Raw genomic sequence first — 26155 nt, 5'->3', positions numbered from 1 at the left:
TTTTAAGGCTGATTTATTAGGAGATCTTTTGAATGCAGAATGGCAACAAGGACGTTTTATTGAAACGGTCTTTTCCATGTTCACATAACAAAAAATGCCAACATCAGTTGAGCTTCTTTTTATTAAAAAAAAAAAAAATACTCCTGGATTATTCTCTCCCACATGGGAAGGCAGAACAAATACTTTGAAGTGAAATAACAACTAGTTCCAAGGCAAACACTCAGCTTGCTTCAAAGCATTAAATTCCAGCACTGTATCAGTTTGCAGGACAATACCAATCTGTGGCATCTTCTAAATAATTAGATCATCTCCGAATTAAAATTTCTGGAGAAATATTAACTAAAACCACAAAATTCCCATGTGTTCCTACCCTAGGAAGTCTCCAGTATAGAAATGCCTACATGTAGCTCTTCCTTGTGATGTCTCAGTATCCAGTCATCAGAGTCAGCTAAGACAACAATCTCAGTAACCTATTCCTGTATTTCCACCCTTGCTTAACGAAAAAGGTTGAAGATGATGAGCTTTTCCCACCCCCCCAATAATTCCAAAACTCTTCAGCAGAACAGTAAATAAGGGTAGGCTCTCAGAACAGTAGTGCCAATAAATAAGAGTTTATCTCAATTTCATTACTAGAAGAATAATGACTTGGAATGTTTCAAAAAAAATAACCAGTAAGTGCAGCTGCAACCTCTGTATTCTCTTGCTAGGTTAGCCAAATGAGAACTTGGTATGTGTGGATTTGGGAATGTACATGAAGAGGAAGTTTTCTCATTTTTGCCTTCAAAGTGAAAACATACACTTGGACATCACTTTTATACATTACATTTTCCCCGTTACCTCTGCACATTAGATCAAAAAAGTGTTATCAGTTTTCTCAATAAAAATCAGATAAGGCTGCTTTGACATCCCTGATCAACACTGTATTAAAAAGAAAAAAAAAAAGCATATTCCATATACAACCCAGATCAGTTGCTGCACTTCATGTTATGTGCTTGGATACACTGCTCAGAAATAAAAGAAATACAAACAAAAATTATATAATTATATAAAATATATAGAATATGTATAATATATACATAATTAAATGCAAACAAAAATTATATAATTGCCATTTCACTGATACTGGGTGAAAATCACAAGATACTGGTGTTCCCGTCTACTTTCCTGCCTCCCAAAACCAAACAAAAAGTAAGCACGAAAAAGAAAAGTTATTGCACTGCATACTGAAGATCATTTGTGGAATATTTCTGGTCAAAGGTAAGAAGGACAGTGTCTTACATGAGGCTCCACATCAATCGGAAGACACCGTTAGTATCTTCTGCAGTTTCCAAAGCATTTGGTGGTATTGATAAAGTCACTTTATCCACCTATCTATTTGGAAACAACTGGATGACAGAAAATTATCTGTTCAAACAGACCTTGGAATGTACTACAGACAAGAAATCTGTTTTACACAGTAGGGCGAAAAAGGAAATTAGCTGTTTTAAATTTCTTTTTTTTTTTTTTTTTTTTTTACTGGCTAATTTGGATGAACAAACTGAGAAGCTGAAAGTGAAATGTAATTCAGCTAAAAGTGGTATCAACTAACAATAGACAACAAAAAAAAGACCTGCACAGATTTATGGAACTCACAGTAACTCACAGGGGATTAAAATAAAAAGAACACCAAGAAATCTGATAATTACATTTAAAGAAAATGTATTGCACACATAGCAGTACACCAATTCTGAGAAGGAAAGGCTGGCAATAAGGCAAGGAACCAACACAGCTGTACCAAAAACTAATAGAAGATTTTGTAAACACACTAAAAGTCAAATGAAGTTAAAGGTACAGATCCAGTCATGAAAAAGGACAAACAGTAACCTGAATTATAAGCAACTACCAGAGCAATTATGTGAGCTAATAAATTAGGGGAGTAAGTAGTACAAGAGAACCCAAGGAAAAAAAACCAAAGAAAGATTGGCCAGAATTACTGTTTGTCTCTATCTGACAAGTATACATTTTTACAATCATAATTAGAAGTCAAATAAATACAAAAACAAGAGTGCATCAACCACACTGTGTTAATCCAACCTGATTCCTTTCCCTGACCATTTAACTCTCTTCTTGGTTAAAATGTTGGTAACAGAAGTGACATGTCACTTATTTTACAGCTTTGTGAGAGTTACCTTCATGTCACTCTAAAAAAAAAATCAAGATACGATGCAGGATCACCCTGCATTGTTCTCATTTATTTGTAGCTTGTTAGTAGTCATCATTACAGCACACACCTCCAGAAATTTCATTAACATCCACAATCAGGTAGTACTCTGTTCCGTAATCTAGATGAATAATTAAAATGTGGAATAGGAAGTGAAAAATACTGAGCTTGTGTAACGAAAACATGAGGACATTGCAAACACTTTAGAAACAGAATTCAGAAGTACTTTGGTCATGGGGGAAATGTCTCTAAAAAAATAGTATTATACCTTTTTAGCATCTGTTTATTAAGTATTACATATGGTGAAGAACATTCAAATACAAAAAGGAGTACTTCTGGCTAGGCAATAGTATTGCAGAAATCAATCTTGGAAGCTGAAGCTCGCAACTTGAACAGAATTTGTAATAAAGGCAAATTTATTTGTAGATGTATCAACTGAAGGGTAATACATGACATATGAAAGGTAATTAAGCTCTGCTATTTGATGGTCATAAGGTTTTTCCGTAAGTGGTGTATCCTGGTTTAGATACTAATGGGCAAACTGCAGAAATTCTGCAATGAAAGTAGGTAAAAATCAACATAAACGTCTAGAAAAGTTGAAAGAATTTGGCTTCGTTAACCTAGATATGTTTATCTTCAAACAAGTCTAATCTTAAAAGTAGAGGTCACACCAGACTCCCTGTGTCTATTTCAAGCTGAACTCTAAGTAGCTGACCATCTGCAGAAGGGACAACTCCACTTAAATACTGAAAAAATCTTCCATCTCTGATCACATATGCACCAGAGGAAGACCGCAAAAGAGCCTGTATAAGCCCACCCTGCAGTGTTTTTAAAAACAATTTGAAGTCCATGCCATAGATAGGTTCAGGATAAACAAGCCTACCTCAAATAATATACCAGACTAACGAAGATTTTCCAAAGAGCCTCTTCCAACCCAGTACTTTAGGAAGTAAATCATGTGGGCAATATACAAGCAAGACAGTGTGAGAGAAATCAGTATAATATTTCAAATACAATAGATCTGGATGGCTGCTCTTAGAACTTACTTTAGCTCCAACACTGCAACTTCCAGTACTCCCAGTGCTGCCACTTACTACTCCTGTAAATCTTGCCTCTAACAACTCTTGTCTTCTTGGGTCCAGGCTATGAAGCTCATCCATTGCTCCTAAAAAAAGATAAATAAATTCATTATATTCCCCAATATTTGCAGTAGAATATTTTACAAAGAAGCCAAACATATCTACTGAACTATGCCAAAAAGGATTTATACTCTCAACTTGACAATGCTTCACCACCTGTTACCTAATAATGAACGCACTCAATGAATTCCAGAAATTTTGGATAAAGGTCTGTGTATCAGAATAGCCATGTTAATTTTGGTGAAAACTAGAACCTGTTAGAGGCATGTAAGAGAGGTGGAGTCTGCAGCCTGCGATACGCCAAACAGGCAATTATTTATAGGTTAAAGACTAACTGACAGGAGCAAAATACTTTCCAGCATAAAATCTCTCAATTCTGCATTCCCGTTATTTTCCATATTATTTGTTTAAGCTATCAACATATCAATGTCCAACAAACAAGTAAGAATCATCAGAAAAAACGGATAATCAGAAGATAGACCACAGTCCAACACATGTAAGGGAATGCAGAGTTATATGGAGGTTCGAAGAGCAGAGAAGCAAGGAGCAGGATCAGCAACAGGAAAGGAGCCAAGAGTAACAGAGACCCTTGCACAGGTGGTGCCCTGACAGAGCCCTGCTGAACAGGGGAAAGCGGCACTGCTGGTACTGGCAGAGAAAGTAAGGTGGAACGAAATGGAGGAACAAAAGGAGTTTCTGATGAGCTCAGCCTACATGAGTAGGCTGCAACACGATGTGCTGCTTTCTAATTTATATTTAAATCACTTAAGGCTGTTTAATGAGTCTGAAAGATGATCCAGACAAATCGTTTTCCATATTTACACAAACTGCATTCTTTGTTTTTATCTTTTCAACTACTTGAACATTCAGTTTATCTTCAAGTGGAAACATTTCAGTTGCTTATTTAAAATATTTAATGCCAAAGTCTTTATGTACTATCTTAATAGCATATCCCTCAAGTACCATATAAAGTGATACAACCCTATTTTTTTCAACTAAGACACAACTGAACAAGTTTGCACTTTTCAGTCCCACAAGACCACAGCAGTTCAGAATGGACTGCAAGTAATAACTATGTGTATTCAAACAGTGCTATGAAAAAAACTTTGGGAATTCCCTCTTAAAGAAAACTACAGTTTGCAATGTTTAAGTGTTTCTATGAACTTCGGCCCGTCAGCTAAGTATCCTTGACAATCAAGGCACTGGTGTAGCTTTCATCACCACTAATATGACATGAGCCACTTTCTTATACAACTCTGGTATCTCACAAATCTTGAGCGTTCAAGAACTAGACAGACCTTTCTGTAGCAGGCGTTTTGGCCCCTCCTGGCCATACAGCTAACCCTCCTGGCAGAGAAAGCACTGGCTCTGCTATGTGGCTAATTCAAGCCGCCCCTGTTCCTGTGAGAAGGCGGCTGATGGCAAGTATGGTGCCAGTGCACCTTTACCACAGAACCCAGCAGCCATACCCCCTCTGATGGAAGAAAACCACACCAAGAGAAAAATCACCTGGAAGGAGACATTTGGGAAGAGTGTTGTTGGCAAAGCCTTCTTCTAAAAATCAAATTGCACATGGCAGGTTGAGGACACCATGTTTTGTTTCTGGAGGTAAGGGAGTTTACCCAGATGCAGCCGCATATGGAGCTTGAGGTCTTCTTTTCCAGCAACACAGGGGAATCATGCAGTTTGAAACTGCAGCTGTCTTATTATCAGCAGTTGTAATGCTGCTTCTGAATTTGCCTAGTAAAAACTTCTCTAATTTCTACATATTTTATATCGTAAGCTCTCTGGGGTAAAGACTGTTTTACTATGTGTTTGCGCAGTGCAGTCAGGAACCCTTTTAAAACTCTTGCTTCCTAAAATGAGCTTGTGCACTGCTTCAAGGAGTTTCAAAAACAAACTGTACATTTGTGCAATAAGGCTTCTTATTTTTATTCTTCTTTAAAAAAAGGCAGATGTGTGCAGCATACCTTTCCACATATGTATGTGATCTGTGTCTTAATGGAAAAGTATTGCTCTGAAAAAGTGTAAGAAACAAATCAAACCGGATTCATTGGGTAAGTTTAAAAGATTATTGCTTTGCTTCGTAACAGTAAAAGTGCACATTACTCTGAAATAACCAACTTTACCTTACCAAAGTAACCCATTTCATGAGCAGGACTAGCAATATTTTTATTTACTAGCCTACTTGGTAGTCACTGCCCACAAAAGTTCAGAGCTTACTTAGAATTACTGACATAATTCTAGCGATTACAAACCATGCATGTATTACAGAAACAGATACTACCATACCCTACATTGTTTATTTTATGAAATATAGAAAAGCAATAAATAAGCAACGTGGATAGCTACGGCTCATTCAAAGTGTTGCAGGGTAAAATTGCTACTGTGGGTGTCATGTACTGCACCCAGATACTAAAGCACTAGATGGATCAACACCCTGGGTTATCTCACCATTCAGAATGGTAATTTAGCAGGTGGAGGGGGAGTCCACAGCATAGGTGAAATACAATACTTCATTTTTTCCTGTACAGATTTTAGAGCCTACACACACTAGTGAACACACAGTATTCTCATAATTACTTCTGCTGGAGTGTTTTTTATTGGTATATTTGGTGTCTTGATTAAGTTTTGGTTATTGTGGTCACATATCCAGAACCAAAAAGCAACACACGATCTGCCATCTTTGTGATCTGAAGAACAAGACAGAAAAGCTGGACTGAAACCTTCTTTCAACACAGAGCAAATCTTACGAAGCTCTATTACACTGCCTTCCTCATTCAGGCTGTAATTTAAAATACACCATTCACTCACAGCCGTTTTTTCAAGAATACACAATTCTGTATAATCCTTCAGCTCTCACCACAAGTTATCTACTTTTAAAGGTACTGTGAGATTTAAGGCACTTCATGAAAGGAAAAAAAAAAAATACAGTTTTTTGAAACATTAGACTTTATAAGTTCTCCTGTTCACAGAAGACCTTGCTGCCCACAAGACTGACACAACTTACAGTTTTGAAAATATACACAGATTGCTTACTTGAACTGACTTCATTCCTGCCCCTGAAAGCAGACTCACTAACTGAAAGGACAGTCACTTGACACGAGTCCTTGCTTACAACAGCACTAAATGGAAGACTGGCATCGCTATCACCTACTGCAATTCTCCACAGAGAACACCTGGAAGATGACCCAAAACTCACAGAAGAGCCCTCAAAACTTACTTATTTCTTGTAACCACTACAGATTTTGGAATGCTTCTTCTAGTAATTTTTTTTAAAAAGTTACCAACACTGCCTAGCTCTTGTATTCTGTGGGAGTGGTGGCATCTTCCATATCAATTTATCTTTCAGGAAACATACACAGCCTCTCTTCTAAAAACTAATACAAAATACACAGTTTTCTTGTCCTGGAAAACAATGCTTTTTCTAAGAACTCTTTTGAGAAGACCTCCACGCTCCTGAGAATTTTTTAAGCAATGGGCTATGTCAAAAGTCAAAGTTATAAATTCTGAGGAACGTTTTATAAGCTTTTTCATGGAATTTGGTACAATCAATTATACCATATTTTATATATGGTATAAATATGCATTTATCCCATTACGTTGATGTTCTAATGATTTAACTTCATAACAATTGAGTATGACAGCTCTTGTCATTCTAGAATACACGTGTACCAGCAGATAAAAGGAAAGCTTTAAAATATCAAATGTAAAACAGACTCAGAAAATTACTAAAAATACAGATTTTTAAATCCTGAAGCAGCCTCCTAAAAAAACAGCCCACACAACTATTTTTCTTTTGTTCTTTCACCAACATGAAGATGCACCTTGTCTCTGCAGCCACATGTATTTCCTTCTAAGTAAGCTACTCTCGTCTCATTTGGGGAAAAAAAAAAAAAAAAGCCAAACAAACTTAAACCAAACAAACCATGCACTCAACTTCATTCTTCTATCTCTGATCTTTGTGAAACTCTGGACTTCCCTTACCGCAGAGCCAACCAGAAAGGACTTCATCATTCTCCAGGAAAATAAGGTAATGAAGATAATATTTCTGCCTCCAAGAAAATTAACTATTCGCTAACAAATTATTTCGTACTTAAGTACACACTAGCAAGTCATCATCATGTTGATGAAGGTCTCTGCCTATTAAAACTTGCTAGTTATTACAGTTTATACTGTATGTATGCTTCAGTACCTCACATAAGGCTAACAGGGAATAAAGCAACAAGTTTCTCAGTAAATGAACATACAGAGCTCTAAAATACAAGTCTAATCAAGTGAAAAAGCGTGGCAAACAAAAATGCAGTAAGACAAACTGTATGAGTGAAAGCAAATTTCTTGATATTTAAACTGGAAAAAAATACCTGTTCCATTTGAAATCTAATAGTTCCATTTGTACTGTGATTGAGAAATGAATCCCCAAAACACCACAAAGCTGCCCTGTGTTGCTAAGCCAATACCTTCTCTTTCTTTCACAGCACCACAGAAAACAATTACAAAACAGCCTTGAAAACTACTAATGTGTTAAGAAAACAAGTTGAGATGCTGGTATGATGGCATCAAGCCAAGCAGCAGTGATTTGAAAAGAGTTAAATTCTAAGACAACAGCAAAAACACAGAGCTTGCCCTTAGCAGAAGGCTTTGAAGCACATCACCATCCAACATGAATCACAGTCCTGAGGCCACAGTCATTCTGCAGGCTCAGAAGTCAAGAAGGTCCCGCTCAACCTAAATCAGCAGCCAGTAGGGCAGGCAGTAAGATACAACCTCTGAGATTTAAAGTAAAACAAACAAAATAATCCCCCGACTATACTTACATCCTAACAGTGGCTACATAACCAATGGAGGACACAGTTTACCATGGTCTCAGCTCTTCCAAAATACTCAACAAAATAACAACAAATAGCTACAGATCACCCATGAAAAAGTTTAACCTGGAAATCTAGAAATGCTTAAAATCACTGAGCTTTCCAGTGAGGAGAATGAACGTATTTTGCAGAGGACTATGCAGCTACTATAGCATCCAAACAACAGGTAACACAAAAAAGTTCAGCGTATTACATTCAAATGGCAAACCTGCACTGTAGCTGCAGTCAACAAGTCAAACAGCAGCAGTGGATACAATGGAAAAGGGGAAAAACACATCTTGATGTTAAAGTGAAACCAGCTGTTTGAAAAGAGCGATAAGAGATTCTTAATGACGGAGAGAGATTTCTAAGCCCAGAGTCAGGAAAGAACAGCATCCATTTAATTTATAGTCTTTTTAATTAAACAGTGAAAATGCAACATTTCTCAGCACCTGATCCAGTAATACTAAAGCACACAACACAGAAAAAGAAGCATCAAAATAGTATTTCTCACTGAAATTACCTTCTCCATTCACGCACTTCTGTTTCCTAACAAACACACTCCCCCAACCACTGCTAAGGTGCCTAGAGGAACTGAAAATGCTTTTTCTAAAGAGAGTTTTCTTTCTGCAAACTGATCCTCTTAAACTGTGAAAGATTTTGTCCAAACGAATGGGCAGAGGGCAGGCAAGTGAAATGACTACTGCTTACGGGAGGCTAGGGGTGAAAGGAATGAGGGGAAAAAGCTGGATGATGAGCAGGCAGACAGATCAGTCTTTATTCTACACAAAACCTGTAGGAGAGAAATAATATAACTGGCAAATTTTGGCCTAAAACCCCACAATTATAGCAAATCTAACAAATTATAAGGAAAGAAGTCTTCCCTCTAAACATCAGATGACAGCAGTTTTTGACAAGCGTTATAAAATTTGTGTCTGCTGATTACAGTTGTATGATTGTTGGATGCAATCTTGTTAAAATGCAATGTATAGAAAACAAGGTTTTCCTGATGCAGAGAAAGAAAACCAAACAGAATTAAAGAATCACACCATGGCAGGTGTTGGAAAGCACCTCTAGAGATCATCTTGTACAATCCCCTGCTAAGGAGACTCCAAACACTACTGAAGAGTTGGCAAGGAAGTGCATTTTGGATAGGTTGTTGGTTTACATGGACTCTACCATTCAACATTAATTCTTCTGGTGCTGAAAGAACAGGAAAATATTCCCTGTGTCCCTTTTCTCCCCGAGATGCAATCTATCTCTTTCTGGAAGTCTTTTTTGAACATTTTTAAAAATCAACATATCTCCCTTTTATAAAACGCTGTTTGAATGTTGTTTATCACATTTTTCCCAGTAGTTCAACAGTCCAGAAATTTCATCTGAAACAAAGAAAACTGTGGCTGCTGTTTAAGTAAGGATAAGTAATTTTCTGCAAATCTTTCTACAACAGAAATCAACTTTGCTAAAAAAATTGTAATGATGTGTATGCTTAATCTCTGTGCTGCCAGGTTTAGGATTTCAATTGTCTGGCCAACAACCTGGAAAGCAGAAGTGAATACAGAGAAATATGTTCCTGAGGGAACCTCTGCTAAAGCCTTGAAGAAAGACTTGCAAATAAACAACTTGGGCCAACTCCAGATCAGCTAGGAGATATTTGCAGGTAACAGTTTAAGAAAGTTTAATTCTCCCCACCTTTCAGCTAGGTGTCCCATTCTAAGGATCTCTTGGCCATTATGCATCTCATCAGAAGGCAGTAGGCAGCACAGGCAGAGATTAATTTAAAGGTTGCCTACCAATCCCTTTATTTAGCCACAAACCAACAACACATACTCATGCATGTGGGTATATGCTACAAGGACAGCAACTTCAAACGGCTCATTCAGAGCTCAGGGAGTGATTCATACAACAGAGAGGACAATAGCATCCCCAGGGTCTATTCTGTTGTAACTAGGGCTGAACTAGGCATGCAACTATGTCCAAGACAAGCCAGTGATATCTTGTTTGTGATGAGCCCCTCTACAAATTCTACCCCTTGGAAGTACAACTGAATTGCCTGAGGCTAAGAGCAACGCATGGGCATCCCAAAAGCAACAAAGTGCTCTTATTTATCTGTAACAGCATTCTCCCTACATATCGCATATAAGTAATCGCGGGTTACTTCTATACCACAGAGAACAAACCTATTGCACAGATGTAAACACAATCTGAGGTGCAGCACAGTACCTAACAAGAGCACTAACATAGGCAATAGAAAGACTTGAAAAGAAAAAATCCAACTGACTGAGCACCTTTAAAAATTACATCCCAGACGTGAAAAATGAGAACGTGTGTGTCTATGGCACCTTTCAAGACTGACGTCTAACAGTTAATGGTGCTGATGGGGCTGAAAGCTACTGAACCTGTTTTGCAATAGTCACTGAAACAACAGCATGTTGTATCACAGTCCAATCCTGTTTATTATTCAGAAAATGAGTAAACATTTAGTTTGCCATGTGAATCCTTAGAATTTTAGCTAGACTCTTCTTTATGCTAAATTTTCCTGAAGGAATTCTTCACAGATCAAGTTCTTCCCACTTTGCCACAGAAATTACTATGCTATTATTTTTGCAGGGGTTTTTTATGTTTTTTTTTTCCCAAATTAATGACAGGAGTCAGCTAGTATAGACTAATTAACAAAGAGAAGATAAGATACAGCATAGAACATTCAACATGGTGTCTACCTATCTATTTCCCAAACTGTACTGGAAGTGTTAGCACAGTAAATACTGCTATGAGCAATAGAACCACAAGGTCCTTCCTGAGTCTGTTGAATAAAGTTTAGCGTCATGAATAAAGGTGAAAAGGACAACCGAAAGAACTTGCAATATTACTAGCATCTTGAAAGCTGTTTGTCTTCCAACTGTCACCCCTCAACAGCAGTAAGGAGGCAATGTATCACTGTATTTTCTCCTCTCCACCACACACCTTAACTAGAAGAAAACTGCATACCACAGACCAGTTCATGGGTATAGTAACATAACCACCTGCTGTGCACAAGAGCAGAACAGTCCACATGGAAGAAGAATTCCCCACATCCCAAATTCCTCTCCACATCCCATAATCCCTTCTCCAGGCTCCTAAAAACAATACTGAGTTAGGTAAGGTCAGAGTGTACTTCCAATATCAAAATTTCAAACTACAAGATCCTTCCCCATCATGAGGGCACTCATCCATCAACCAAACAGAAAAGCCACTATAAAAATGACTCCACAGAAAAGTAGCATCAGTGAATAATACCCCTTCTGAAAATGTCCTGCTTAAAAACACTTATTCTGAATTCATAAAACTAAGAGCTTAAACAACAAAAAAATTGCTAAACAGATTTCTCAAATTGTTAGCTACAACAACACACGCAGAACAAGCCTGACAAAGAAGTCAACACTCTGAACATATACAAACTAGATGGGTGGTACCTGAACACGTCCTTTATAGGGAATGGTATCCATTCCTTTAAAACATGGCACTATATAATCCCTAGGGTCCTATTTTCCTATTTTTTAAAAAAAAAATGGATTACTCACTTGTAATTGTTCTCTAGACTGTTCTGAACTGCCAAGAGTGGTCAAGGAACAGGTTCAGATTTAACGGAAGGATTCTGGTGGCTTTTCAACACCACCAACTTCCACTCTCAATAATGAACTGGCAGAGCCAGGGTGTTTCAGAGAAGTAGGTTTGTTGACATAGCCTTCACTGACCATTTTGCACTCTTCATAGCTAAAAGTAGTAACAACCAAGTGCAGGTTTATTGCCTAGTTGACTCGCGCTGTCTAAAGTACTGCTCTAAGCATTTAGTCCATTTAGAACAAATGTATAGACACTGAAAAACAAATACATCTTCAGTAGAACTCTTTTTTAATGACAGTATCTGATGTGAACATCTGCTACAGTGACGGAATAATCGGAGATACAAAGCACTCATTTACGGGGCTTTCAATAAAGTTTTGTCCAAGACAACTGTCAGTTTTGGCTGCAACTTGATAGCCAACTGATACTGATGGTTCTTGTCATCCCCGACCACTATAGTCAGTGCCTGCATAAATGTCATACTAACCTCTCTAAGGTTTCCCATAAAGCCTTAAACAATCCTGTCTAGGTTCCACGCAGCTTTCTCCTGGAAAAGGAAGATTCATCACACAGTCGTAAGGTCAAAAGCAGCAACCTTTTTTCACAGTTAAGAACAATGTCCTGGTTAAGGAAAAGCTACACTAAATGCATTGCTTTGTGACTGCATGCTACCAAGTTAGAAGGAAGATTAGAAGAAAATATGATGGCATTCTTTTGGGTTGCTTTAGTCTACTGGAGATCTTCGGTCAATCAAAAGTAAAAAAGTCTTTCTTAGTGTCCCGTAAGGCAGTATTAGTGTTGCTATGTTGCACTGTACTACTACTACAATCAATAAACAAATATACAATACAGGTGAGAAGTTTAGGCTTACAATCCACTCTATAAAGTAAGAAAAATCTATTTATATTTTACAGAAAGCACCTAATGCCTTGCCCAAATTTATGCAAGATATCTGTGGCAGAAACACTAAAAGACTGTCTTCCTACGTAGCAAACATCTACCTCGAACACAACATTACGTCAAGAGAGATAAAAACTAACACAGCCTGCGCTGCACAGATGCAGGTGACGTGCTGCCTGCCCATCTCTACCAGCTCCCTTTTCATCTCTGTGTAGAGGAATCTGTAGCAATTACTGTTGCTTCCAGACAGCTCTGTAAAAGGTATCCAAACAGAAAGGAAGAAATAGAATTTGCCTATTTCAGCTTCATTTGCTGCAAAACCAGATGCTCCCTGTCCTCCTGGGGAAGAGGCAGCGAGACGCACGCTGGAAGTTCATGGGTCACTTGTTGGTGATGTAGGCTAATAGGTCACAAGATAACAAGTTCTGTGATATTCTTAAAAAGTGCATCTCACACTAAACAAAAGTTCACTACTTTCCATCTCTCCATCTATTTATTTGCTGAAAAGCACTAAAAGCCTGGAGCAGTCCTGAAGAAGAAACATCTACCTAGAGAAATATCAGAAAGTACAGCAAATTTCATTTGCTGTATTCAGTTATAAGGAAACAAATCGGGAGCTCTAAACTCTCGAGCCCACGAAATGGCTGTTCTGCAAAAATTTAAAATGGCATGGGCCGTTCGCACATATCAAAAATAAACAGTAGTTGCTGCTATCTAAGGAAGGAGTGAAAAGGAAGCTGAAAGCAAAGGTCACCTACCAAGCAGGAAGAGTGAGCAATGCCCTGTCCCACAGGGTTTTTGGTTGTCACTTTCATTCCTCAGAAAAAGCAAACTATGAAGGAGCAAATGCAAATTGTCCACCTTTTCCCCAAATAAATTTCTATGCAAGTTACCTATATAGTAGAAAGCTAGTCCAGCCCCACTCCCTCCCTCCCCCGACCCCCAACAATTGTATAGAATAAATGTACCTTACTTTTCAGAGTTATAATACCAGTCATTTGGTAGTTGAAAGCTGTATTTGTGTCAATTGGAGTGTGATTCAGTTGTTAATTCCCTGAACTTCCTAATCTCCTTACTTCTGTAGTTCCCACTGCCATTCTGCCCTCATGATCTTGCAGATCTCGCCAGCGCAGACAGCCCACTGACCCTCAAGGCTGAGCACTTGGCTCCCTGGAGCATACAGGGCATAATAAACTGCTGATCACAGTACACAACTTTTAACCTATATTTTTCTTGGATTATATGACACAAATAAGAAATTAAACAAAATATCCCAAGTCTTTCCAATGTATTAATCTACTTGAATCATAATGTTGTGATTGAATGCAATTTCAACCCCCAAATACTTACGTGAGGCCACAGCTTAACACAAAAAATGTAAAAAGCTTAATATACCTCTACTGGGACAATTCACCTCTAACTATAACCACAAGACTAATCAACAATTTTGAACTACACTATTTTAAGAAAAAAGGTATTAACCTCAAATAACACAGTCAATTTCCTCTTTTCAAAATACCTGTATGGCATGCACAGCACTGGAATTACTAAAAATTGAAACAAACTCCCCCTTACAGTAGGAGATTTAGACTGCAGAATCACAAGCTTCATAGGAAAACACCACACCAGTAGGCAGCTCATGCAGAGAGCCAGGCTATGCCACCACTGTCTTCCTCTTGTGGGTACCTTGTCTAGTAGTTCAGCCATGCTCAAAGAACCAGTCAATGAGAGATTGTTCCTCAGGTGTTTCTGTGGTTGTTCTTTCCTTTTTTTTTATATTTACAACTAAACCAGCAGGCTCTGCACTGACAAGACAATCCAAGCTTAACTGAGTAGGGGAAGAACACATTTCCTCCAAGTCCCTCACAAGAAGGAGCCTCTCAGAATACAGCTCTCAATAGATAAATTACACACACACAAAGCTGACATGTTAATGACTACATCTACATTTTCCTAGCACCTCACAGCATTGCTCCCATCCTACAGATAGGGTAAAAATTACATTTGTATGAAATCACACTCGAATTGGTGAAAAATCAAGTTTAAGGCCAAGGGGAAAAATATTTTACAACTTCATACTCATCCTTCTTACAGCACAGCTACCAACAGCATACCTTGAATTCAGTTGCAACTTTGTGTACTGAACATTTTTAAAAACTCAGCACCCACCCAGTTAACAGACAAACATCCTCTGTAACCATCAGTCAAAAACTCAGTTTTAGTGTTGCTCAGCATTATCATTAACGAAATCTGCATTACAGCCACTTCTATCCAGCACTTACCAACTTATTTTAAACTGCCTTTCTTTTCTGCTATACTACCGCTTAAATTAAAGTTTTAGAAGAAAGAAGAGATTTTCATTCCTTTCAACACTGTCCATCTTGCAGGCTGAGCAAAGAACAGACTTCATGGAATAAAGTTCGTGATCACCTGAACAAAGTTTTGTAACATAAAGCCATAAGGGCAATGAGAAATTAGGAATGGGCAGACATACAAATCCTTGATATTGCAAATAGGGAAAAAAAAATATGTTCAGGTATATAATCAAAATGTATTTCAAGACACTAGTAAAAATACTTACATGCAATTAACATAATCCACTATGTGGGAGCACCTGAACACTCAGCTTTGCAGCACTTGTTGCCTTGCAAAACTAACCACATTTCTTCTTGATGAAAGGATACGGACTCTACACTGGATTCTGTGAACCACTGAGGCTGTAATTTGAGCAAGAACAAGTGTGATCCAAGTTCTTTCCCCTAAGTGACAGGAGGTAAAGCAGGACTTTTCCTTAAAATAGCTCACACCAGAGGCAAAGGAGGACCATTAAACTGCTTGGATGGCTGAAGTGGGCTTCCTGGAGCCTGCTTGTACAGCCAGCCTGATGGAGACAGAACAGCCGGTGCTACCAGGAGGTAGTAGCACACCTGACCAAAATAGTTGACAAATCAGGATGTGTTTCACCTAGCATATATTTAAAATGACTGCTTCCATACTTCTGACTTTAGTGTTTAGTTACCCCTGTGCTAACCACATGGGAGCTCTTTTTAAAACTGAACCAACTATCAACAAATCTATAATGGACTTTTGAGTATCCAGAACTGAGACAGGCTTATTTCCGTCAGTTAGAAAAGTCCAAATGAGACCAGTGCCTGTATGGCCAGACAGGGTTAAAACCCCGAGAGGTTAAAACCCTGCACACAGGCAGCAGTACCCGCCACGCACACCACACTCTTCCTTCAGCAGCCCCAGGCCTGCTGCTTTAGCGGGCTATCTATCTCTGCCACGAAAAGACAATTGAAATATAAGAATTAGTATAAGCAACTGAATAAAAACTGATCAGGAAATAAAAAGTTTCACCAATAGAAATTCTCAGAGAATAAAAGTAAAAAAAAGGTAGGTTGGAGGACACCCTCCTTGCCCTGCCTATGCCCAGCAGGACCTATGGCCACTGGATCCTACGTGCCCTAGAGGCAGCCAATGCAGGTACCGCATTGCCATAGTTAATAGATATATATGATGGAAGCCTACACAAAGAAAAACTTCTAAATATGAAGTGGCATGCACAAACACAAATTGCTGAGGACACCACACAGGCTTTGGTACAACTGTTAGAAGATCAGTCTGGTCTGTCATGAAGCCCATTTACATCCCTAACAGCTGGTCACACTACCTATCTTGGCAGTTACCTGAATCACTAACTCACTATTTTCATCTACTGCTTTCATAAAACAAAGTGTTCTGTAGCATGTACTGAGTATTGCATGCCATTATGATTATTTACCAAACGAGAGAACTCGCACTGAAAATGTCTTATTTTGCCAGAAATGAACTGTTCTGCTCAGTACCTTTGGATTATTTATAGAGCAAACCCAACAGATTCAGTGACTAAATGGATGTAACAAAAAGCAATTGTATTGACCTATCTTAACTTAAAGTCTAAAAAACATAACCATTATTAAAGATCAAAACACTAACGGAATCTGTTATTTAAAAAAAAAAAAACCTCATCTGGACTTTTATCCACAATTTTATAACTGCATTTCACCTTTTCTCAAGTGGTGCCAAGCAGAATTTTGACACCTGAGGTAAACCAATATTCCACTTCAGTCTTTCAAGACACACACATACGTGGCTGTGAACTCCTAACTGCACAAAGCATCCACCATCACCGATAGCTCTACAGCTGGAGGGCTCCCACATGGTGATGGGCCATGGGACACAAGGGGAGAAACTCCTGGCTGCATCCTTACAAAACTGTGTCACCTCCAGCTCAGTGAGGGCAGTTGACACTTGAACACTGGGAAGGTTCTTCCTCCTACCTCATTAGCCCACTCCCTTCACCAGATTACCCTCCCTCCAGCAAAATCAACTGCATGCACAAGTGAAAGCTAACCACAGGGACCACAGTTGGAGGAGGAAAAGGACTGTTTAGAGAAGCATGGAGAAGCAAAGGAGCAAGACAATACTGGAGGTCACCCTTGCGGCCCATCACAAGTCAGGAAGGGGAGGAGGCAGGCCAAAGGACCTCATATAGGACAGAGCACACATCTCACCCAGAGAGTCACAGGGATGGTGGCGCACAGCCAAATCCTCCAACTTCTGACAGTCACTGGTACTGCTGCATTATCACTCATCTCCCTTAGAAAGATGGTGTTTCAAAGCCACAAGAACAACAAAAAGAAGGCAAAAATAGCAGGTTCTCTCTCTCTTTTTTTTTTTTATTTTTTATATGAACAAACCTGAAGAAAGAAAGATTTAAGGAAAACAGCAGGAAGGTGGTGTCAGACGCTGGCAGAGACCTGTGCCTGTTGTTTGCACTTCTCTAGAAGAGAAAAACAAGTGAAAAGCTTGGAGAGAACAGCACGTTGCGATTTAGCCAAGAGAACAAATCAGGTCAACTTTCAATCACACGACATTGGGGGTGGGGGGAAATCACTATTAAGGTCATTTACTGGAAACTATTTTGTTGCCATAGCTTCAATATTTCATTCCCAAATTAGGATATATGTCACAAATGTAAAAAAGGGGGAGAAAAATAAAAGAAATATAATATTAATAAATAATGTAATACACAACCAGACTCTGGGTTTTTTGTGAACTACATGTTTCTATTCTTCTGATTAAAAGCTAACAGGAATAAATAAAGCTAAGACTCAAGATATAGCAAAACCAGAGGGGTTAGAACTGAATGATCTTTAAGGTCCCTTCCAACCCAAACTACTCTATGATTCTATGAAAACTAGCAAAATTAATTTAGCAGCCAAATTTTGTATCAACTGCAATACTCATCAGCGTATTTAACAAAATTACACAGTTAAAAAAAACGAAGCAAGTTTTTAAGAACTTTATAGTAACAGACAAAAGGAATTTAGAACCCTTTTAGTAAAAGGAGCTGAAGTTTCTGTGTAAGCTTAGCTTGTTTATGAGACTGCTATGGGGGATGGGATGTCCTAACAACAACATTAGTATTCCTAATGACTAAACAGACAGCTCATCACGACTTCACACACACATTTTGTATACATATAAATGTGTGTGCATGCATGATATCTGAAATTGCCCCTTCCTTAATACTAACCACTTGGACATCCTGGATGTGACAGCCTGTAACAAGCAAGAGACTGAAAAGACCTATGGATGCAGAATACAAAATACCACCTACCAAGGAAGCAAAGACAATGGTGTTTGCCTTTCATAGTTTCAATACTTGTGTTACCCCTCTTAGGCATTATTAGTATCACAATCATTTAATAATACAATTTAATTAGAAAGAGGTAATATGCAATCTGATTATATAAGTAGAGGTAAATTAAATAGGCAATGAAATTCACAAAAAGCAATCACATATTAGGCCATAACGTGCACAGCAAAAAGTGCTTTTTTTATCTCATTTGAAAATTCTAAACCTGCATCTTCAGGAATTCTATTTGTATTCTGTAGTAACTTTAAAACATGAAAATCCCACTCTTCATAATGGCTTTTCATAATACTAAATACAAAGGTACTAGAACAAAAATTACTCCATATCAATCAAAGTTAAAGCTTGTAGAAAACTTCCTAGATAGCCTTTTATCATAGTTCAGTACTGTGAATAAAACTACTGAAACCAAAATGCAACACTTAACAATCAGAAAGTTTCTAAAACACATACCAAAGGCACAGCAACCACTCCCAAACAACAGGCAGCACAAGGAAGAACTGACTTACAGAATGAAAAAAAAACACCAACAACCAAACAAAACCCCTATAGTGACTAGTACCGATAAATGTACTCTTAATAATCTATAATCATCACCACCATCACAACTAAAAGAAACAAACAAATAAACAAAAACTTTGTGAAGATAATCACACCACCAAGACCACCATTACTGTTCCTGCCACAGAGCAAGTTCTCACCTGGCTGGCAAAGTGCACACACCAGGGGGAAAATATCTGGGAAAGGGAAGCAGGACACTTCCCTGGGTATAGCTTGGCAATACTAAAGCACACAGAAAAAGGGATCCTGTCCTGAAAAAATAATTAGAATAAAACTACTTAAAGAAGCCGGAAGGAACTGGATGATCAGAAAACACAAGCCAAGACTTTATGGTCTTTGGGGATGATCTTAAAGTTACCAATCACAACAGAAAACAAGGCATTATAATTAAGCTATGAATCATATTAATGTGTGTGGCATTTTAATGTGTTCATTCCAACATAAAGTTATTCTGAAGTACGGACGTCATCCTGTAGTATGCACAATGCCAAACAAAGAGGTAGCTTGAAACACATACTGCTTCCATAGACAGTATAACACTATCTTCTAAATACCAGATCTGAACTAAGACAAAGTGCCATCATTTTCTACTCACTACAAATTCTAGTTCAAAGGGCAGCAAATGCTGGCTTAGTTGTCATCAAATATTGCTGCTATTCCTCTTCAGATAAGAGCTGCTATTTAAAAGGAAGGCAAAAGACAACCAAGAGGAATATGATGAAAAAATAGCACCAAGCACTTCTACTTTGTAAAGTTTCAAAACTTCAGGTAAATCTTTTAATACAACTGTTAAAAACAGATCATTACCCATCAAGACTAAAGGAAATTGCCAATAAAATCATGACATAACAGCGTGCCAATTTTTCCTATGTAAGGTAACACAGTATTTGTAAAAGACAAAACCCCAAAGCTGTTTCCAAGTTACTCTACTTTTCACCACACATACAACGTATTTGTTAAGAGAACTGGTTTCATTATGATCTTTTATGTGCAAATCCAGCTGGTCATTATAATGATAACACTTAGAAAAATATAAAGCCTGCTGTAAGGCACCAGTGTTAACCAAACAAAAAAATCTGTCCTGTCTTAAACCAGTAAACGTTTTAAATTATAATTCTGTATATATTAATTTAAAACACATGTTTCTACTGATGTTAAAGAGAATATTATTAATAATGTGTGGATTTTATTTTTAATTGCTTTATAATGAAAATACCAACTTCTTAAAGGACGCTACTATTCTTATCACTTTTACTAGGAATAAGCTAAGAAACAGCAAAGACTGCAACCTCCCTGACGATCTAAACAGCATTAGCTGAAGTACAGCTGCAAAATTTAGGACAAAACTGTGGAACCTATGAGAACACAGCATTAACTAGGAAAAAACAATACTTAACAAACACAGCTATGCAGTGTACAGGCCTGATTAGCCTAAGCCACAGGAGTAAAAGCAGTAAGTATTAGAAATCCTGCTTGTAGCATCATCTGAGTTTGTCTTCATAGAATCAAGAGCTCCAAGGGTTCAGTGTTGGTGAAGAGAAACGGAAAACACCTCTGCTGTTTAAGCTGCGTCATCAAAGGTGCAGCAGAGAATCACAAAGCAAAGACCAGCAGCTAAACTATATTCTTTCAGACTTACAGGAGTTGTGAAGAGCTACGTAAATATTTATTTGTGTATTTAACGTTACTTTCCAATTTGTTGTCTTTAAGCATATAGTTCAGAGGTTCCATTACTCACCAAAAAAAAAAAACACTTGCAATCCACCAGAAGCTACAGCCGCAGGACACAGCGCTTAAAGCATCTATATGCTTTGAGCTCAAGGTTCAGTCATAACATTAGTTAAATAGCTGCAAGGTTGCATGTGTATGTATTGTTTATATGTATGTGACATCATGCAAGGGATTTTTCTAAAGGTATCAAAATTTCATATTATTTCTCTACAAAGATGTTTTTCTTTTTTTTTCCTTTCCATGTGTAGCTGTATTCGAAGTCCAAGGAAAGGAAATCCAGTATGTGCCCATCTCCAAGCAATTATTGTTGGGCTTCATTTCCTGTAATAGGCACTCTAGAGTTTCTAATCACCATCCTCATCTCCTAAATCTGAACTGCAGAGCGCTTTGTTCTTAAGGACCTTATAAAGAAACCATCAGAGCCTTTAAGTTTCCACCCACTTAAAACTGTGCAGTTACAACGATGCAAGATACACTGCTTAATGGTCCTGCTTCCCCTCTCAGCAAGCAGAGGCGGTCCCAGGGAATACCTGCCTCCTCCATGACATTCAGTTTCACATAAAAGCTCCAGTAAATTTAGTTTTCCCTTCCAAAGTGACCAGATTCCCGTCATAGTTGTGTAATCATCCAACAACCCCTAGCTTTCCCTCTAAATCCTTGGAGGACACTTCTAGGCCTCAGTGCCTCTCCAGCTAAAGCTAAAAAGGAGCGCAAGGTGAATAATTTTTCTTAACTGCATATTTAAAAAATATGCTCCAGCATTAAACATGTAAGCTAAACTTGGTAAGAATCTATGGTGAGGTTTAAAGTTTATGATGTATTAAATTCATTCAAGGGACAAATACATTCAAAGAATGTAAATTTTAATGCTGTGCCAGCAGCCAAACCTTCATCTGGCAGCCACCATCCAGTCACCTGAACTAGAGCTGTGGAGCAGTCAACCAGCTTTCACCAGCAATCACTTCTACCATCTTCATTTGTCCAACCACTTCCACAGTTGGTTCACTCGGAACTGCTAAAGAGCAAGTGACTACCTGGAAAGCAGGAAAGCCTGGCTTTCTTTTCCAAATGACGGACAAGAAGAAACAGCAACTGTATTTGAGCCATTAGGTCTGACTCTTGCAAGGTGCATTGACCAGAAATAATTCATCTTACCAACTACAGACAATTCTGCTGAATCTGGTTTAAATGCAAAACACATTTGGATATAACTGTTTCTTCTTCTGTATCTAGCACAATTAGGAGTCATTTTATTTAGCTAATAAAGTTAGCTAAAAGCTGTCTAAAGCATGGAGAAATACGTTTCTTAAACATTAAGAATCTAAGCTGCATAACTGCTTAAATAAATGCATATAGATGCACACCCCGCTGCCTAGCAAGAGGCACGATCAAATTAGACCAATTAGAATCAACTTTTCTTTAGGAAAAATAATTAAGTACAAATGTAAAATAAAATTAAAAACAATTATTTAATCAGGATTTCCTGCTTGCTGATTTAAGTCATGATTAAAATTAGTAATATAATCACTCTGATTTTAGTCAATCCCTCCAGTACGGACCCATCCGAAAGGCTCGCAGAGCCCCAGCCTTCCCCTGTCCATCTCCAGCATGTCCAGCCTCACTGAAGCCCTTCTGCTCCCCTCTTCTGGGATTAAGTTTGACTGAGGTCGATTAAAGTTTACAAGCATTCGTGTTCCCATCACCTACCGCATCCTCCCAGGATAGGATTTTTCTGCTGGCATATTCTGGTGCCCTACTCAGGTACAAAAGAAAGGATTAAAAGTTGCAGAGAGAAGGTGCCTGGGAAGGAAGCAGACCCTTAGTTTCTATCCTCAACAGAACAACATGATAAAGATGGGGTCAAGAAGGGGGGAAACACAGGACCCAAAACACCTTCTGACGCTCACTAACCCTTCTCAGCTACTACTGAATTCAATCCCTACGTACTGAACACAAAGTGTAGTACTTGTCCCTTGTTATCGTCAGCAACCACCAGAAGTTTTCCACTTGCAAGCCCACCCAAAAAGCTGGGTGATGTTCTGGTGGCCTGCTTCCATTTAACTGCTCTCCAACAACCACAACTGAAGCACCATCACTCTCAACAGAAACCCCGCCCACTCCTCTTGCTCTATCCATCTTCACCTCCACTCAAAGCAATTCAGCAAGCCATATTTCCCCTTTCCTACTTTACAGGTGAAGCATACCAAGCCAAACAGAAAGAAGTTGATGAAGTTCATGAGGTCCATAAAGACAAAGCCTTTCTTCCCTTTCCTCTTGTGTCCTTTTATGTTTAGGGGAGCTACGGTTCAGGAAATACCCTGCTAGATAAACACAATTCAGTAACTTCAACATTTTTCTTGTATAAAAAACTCAGCGTGGAGGCAAGGAATTTAGTATGGGAGTAATCTGGATTGGGAGCAAATACCATGGCAAAACACAACCTCGTATCAGAAACACAGAAAGCATAAAGGATTATTTAAACCTGTCATAGTTCCGTAATCTCCATTCTTCAGGCAGCCAAATTCTACAGACCTAACTTTGATTGTGATGTACATATACAAAGTAGCCTTTCCCTGGAGTCCCAACAGTTTTTTGCAAACATTTAGGACTACCAGGCTCTAAGAAAATCGAAAGCAATGTCAAGACTAATTAAAAACCAGAGTTATTACTAACAAGAAAGTTTTCTTCAGTTTCCTGAAGAAAAGAATTACTTGCTAAAAGAAAAAGCAAACAAGAAAAAACACAGAGGGAAAAAAGAATGAGAAAAATAATAATAATAAGCTTTTTATTTGAATGGAGATAATACTAAATATAGTAACTAAATACAGTCACTGATTCTCTCTCCATTTAAAAAAGGAACAGGTTAATGGGAAATTCCATTCTAGTCAAACTAAAACAGAATCAAAATAAAACAATAACCCCAGCACTAATTTGCTCTATTCTCTGCAGCACTTGCCTTTCAGAAAAACAGATTCAAATAAGGGCCCACATTAAAAAGGTCATATTTTCCCATTTCTCATTTGGGTACACTATAAAACCTCATAGTAATTTGGCATAAGCATTGTCTCACTATGAGAAACACGTCTGCAACAGAACCACCAATAATTCCACAAGCTAGAATCTGTGCCTATCAGTGGGACAACATACGCAACACCTGCTCATGCTGCAGTCAGCCTAAACAATCTTTTATGATTGCTTTGCTCACCCTCGGTAAAAACACACCATAATTTTTAAATGCAAAGTGGTCTTATTCTTCTCTGCTCCCAGGTAAATGGGCAAAACCCATAAATGTCTAAACCTACAGCAGAATGATAAAAACCAACAAACTTACTGAGAACTTGCTGGTTAAACAAGTAAAGCAGCTGAGTTTTTAGACTAGAAACAACAGAATAAAAACAACCCTGGAAGTTTTAATAAGATGAGGTAACTTTCATGTCCATGGACTAATACACTGTTCGTAGCATAAGTGACCCAGCATCTAGAAACATTTTCTAGACTGAAAACTTGAGGAGAAAATCAACTGCACCTTTATGCTCAGATGGACAACTACCTTCACAATTTAGGTAACAATAAAGACAAGTAATATACATTTATGAATTTTTCTTTTTTTTAAAAGTCACCAACAAAATTTGCTACACCTACAACACTAGTTCTTCAAAGCACTTCAAATACATGTCATGAGTTTATTTACCATTTTGTCACTGTATGTTAATTTGGGCTCAAATTTGAAAACCGAAATTCACATTCCGCCATGGTAATTCAAAGCTGTACCAGGCATTCTGGTTTGCTTTCAGTAAAGTGGTTCAAAGCCAACGGCACACATGAAAAATAAAAGCATTGCAAAGCATCACGCTTGACTACCAGACAGAGGCCCTGCTCCCCATCTTAAAAGAGAAGCTATTCCAAGGCACTCTCGTGTATCTCCCCAAATCTCTTCTGTCCCTCTGCCTTGTCTGCAATGGCCTGAACACCCTCTTTTACAAAATAGCACTTCCCAGCTATGTCCTTCCATCTTTTTACTTACACACACAAAGTAGTCAAAAGTCAATAAACTTCAAACACGAAGTTGAATGACTGCAGTGTGGCACAAGGTTTAGCCACACAATCACATACTGTACGTAAAATACTGCATAACGGTCCTCAGGAATTCCTGATAGCATCTACCACAAGGCTCTTTAAGAAGTGACCACACATACGTTAATGACACAAAGAACAACTGACGGAACTTCAGACATTCATGATCTATACTGACATGCAAACAAGAGACAGTTCTAGTGCAACAGAAGTGTACAGACAAAATTGCATTCGTGTCCACCCCAGTCATTTCATTTAAAAACATGAAAACTTAAATTCAAATCCATGCAGCTAGGCCATGATGCACCTGTAAGTCAAGATATAGAAAGTAACACCCAAAGAAAAACATTGTTGCAAAGTTGTAGCGCATTTCAAAGAAGATTAATTATTTTCTGTAACTTCACTTGTGTTTGACAATTAGTCCCTTTCTGATACCGGCAAGGCATTGCAATTTTTTGAAGTAACTGTGTTCAACAGTTACATATGCCAGAGCAGCTATTTTTGCTTTCTCAATAGTAGAGCTTCAGACAATATTTTTAGGACTTCTTATATCAGGGTCCTGGGGAGTTTCTGTTCTTATTGAATCAGAACCTTTATAAGCCCATCGGCAAGATGTGGGCTCACGTCAAACTTTCATAGTGAACCATAGGCAGGTCGGACAAACCACAGCGCAGCGGCTGCGCTCAGTAAAGGCCTGTGCATCCAAAGGCAGTATGGACATGGCCACCACAGAAGCCAAGCAAAGGGATTTGAATCCTCTAAACCGAAGGCCAGCCTAGGCCACAAGCTCAGCCCAAGCGCCAAACGCACTTTATCTGGAAATATTACCCACTCAGACCCAGCACAGGCACTAGCAGCAAGAATCCGGTATGGGCCAGCAGCCTCACGCACTGCTCCAAAGCATGACAAGTTCAGAACTGATGGGAGCGCAAACTCCGATAAATACACTACACTGAAAATACTGCAAACTTATGAGTTTGATCTGACATCATTCTTCCACGTACACAAGCCACTGCCCACAGACATACTGACGTGTTTACATTTCAGGGCCTACTGCTGTCAGGCAAGATACTTCACTGTAAAATATACCTACGTAAAGCAAGGTGTGACAATAAACTCCCCTGAGCACGAACGCAAAATACAAACCCAAGCATGGCCGGCAGCTTATGCTGATTGTCAAACAGAACTACCTAGTGAGGACACACCATTATCACGACCCAGGAACACCGTGCAAATACAGTACATTACAGTACCAAGCGCACGCCAGGGTTTTGATTACTCTATAACCCTTGAATCTGTATTAGAGGATGTAAATCACAGTACCTGGAAAAAAAACCAACAGCATGAGCCGTAAAAAGGAAAAAAAGTAAAAAGCATCATCAACGTGTTAAAAATCGAT

General features: G+C 38.5%; 1 protein-coding gene across 1 annotated transcript in view; it reads right to left on the bottom strand.

Moving 5' to 3' along the window:
• TLK1 (tousled like kinase 1) overlaps positions 1-26155 on the bottom strand; it is a 71427-nt gene that overhangs the window by 43971 nt on the left and 1301 nt on the right. Inside the window, exon 2 of the mRNA XM_069861136.1 lies at positions 3247-3365. Within this exon, the coding sequence (XP_069717237.1) occupies positions 3247-3365 (119 nt within the window). The remainder of the gene's footprint in view (positions 1-3246; positions 3366-26155) is intronic.

This window comes from Phaenicophaeus curvirostris, chromosome 7, assembly GCF_032191515.1.
Source record: "Phaenicophaeus curvirostris isolate KB17595 chromosome 7, BPBGC_Pcur_1.0, whole genome shotgun sequence".
Classification (NCBI taxonomy): Eukaryota; Metazoa; Chordata; class Aves; order Cuculiformes; family Cuculidae; genus Phaenicophaeus; species Phaenicophaeus curvirostris.
Note: the sequence above shows the minus strand (reverse complement) of the source record. Positions and strands in the feature narration are given on the sequence as shown.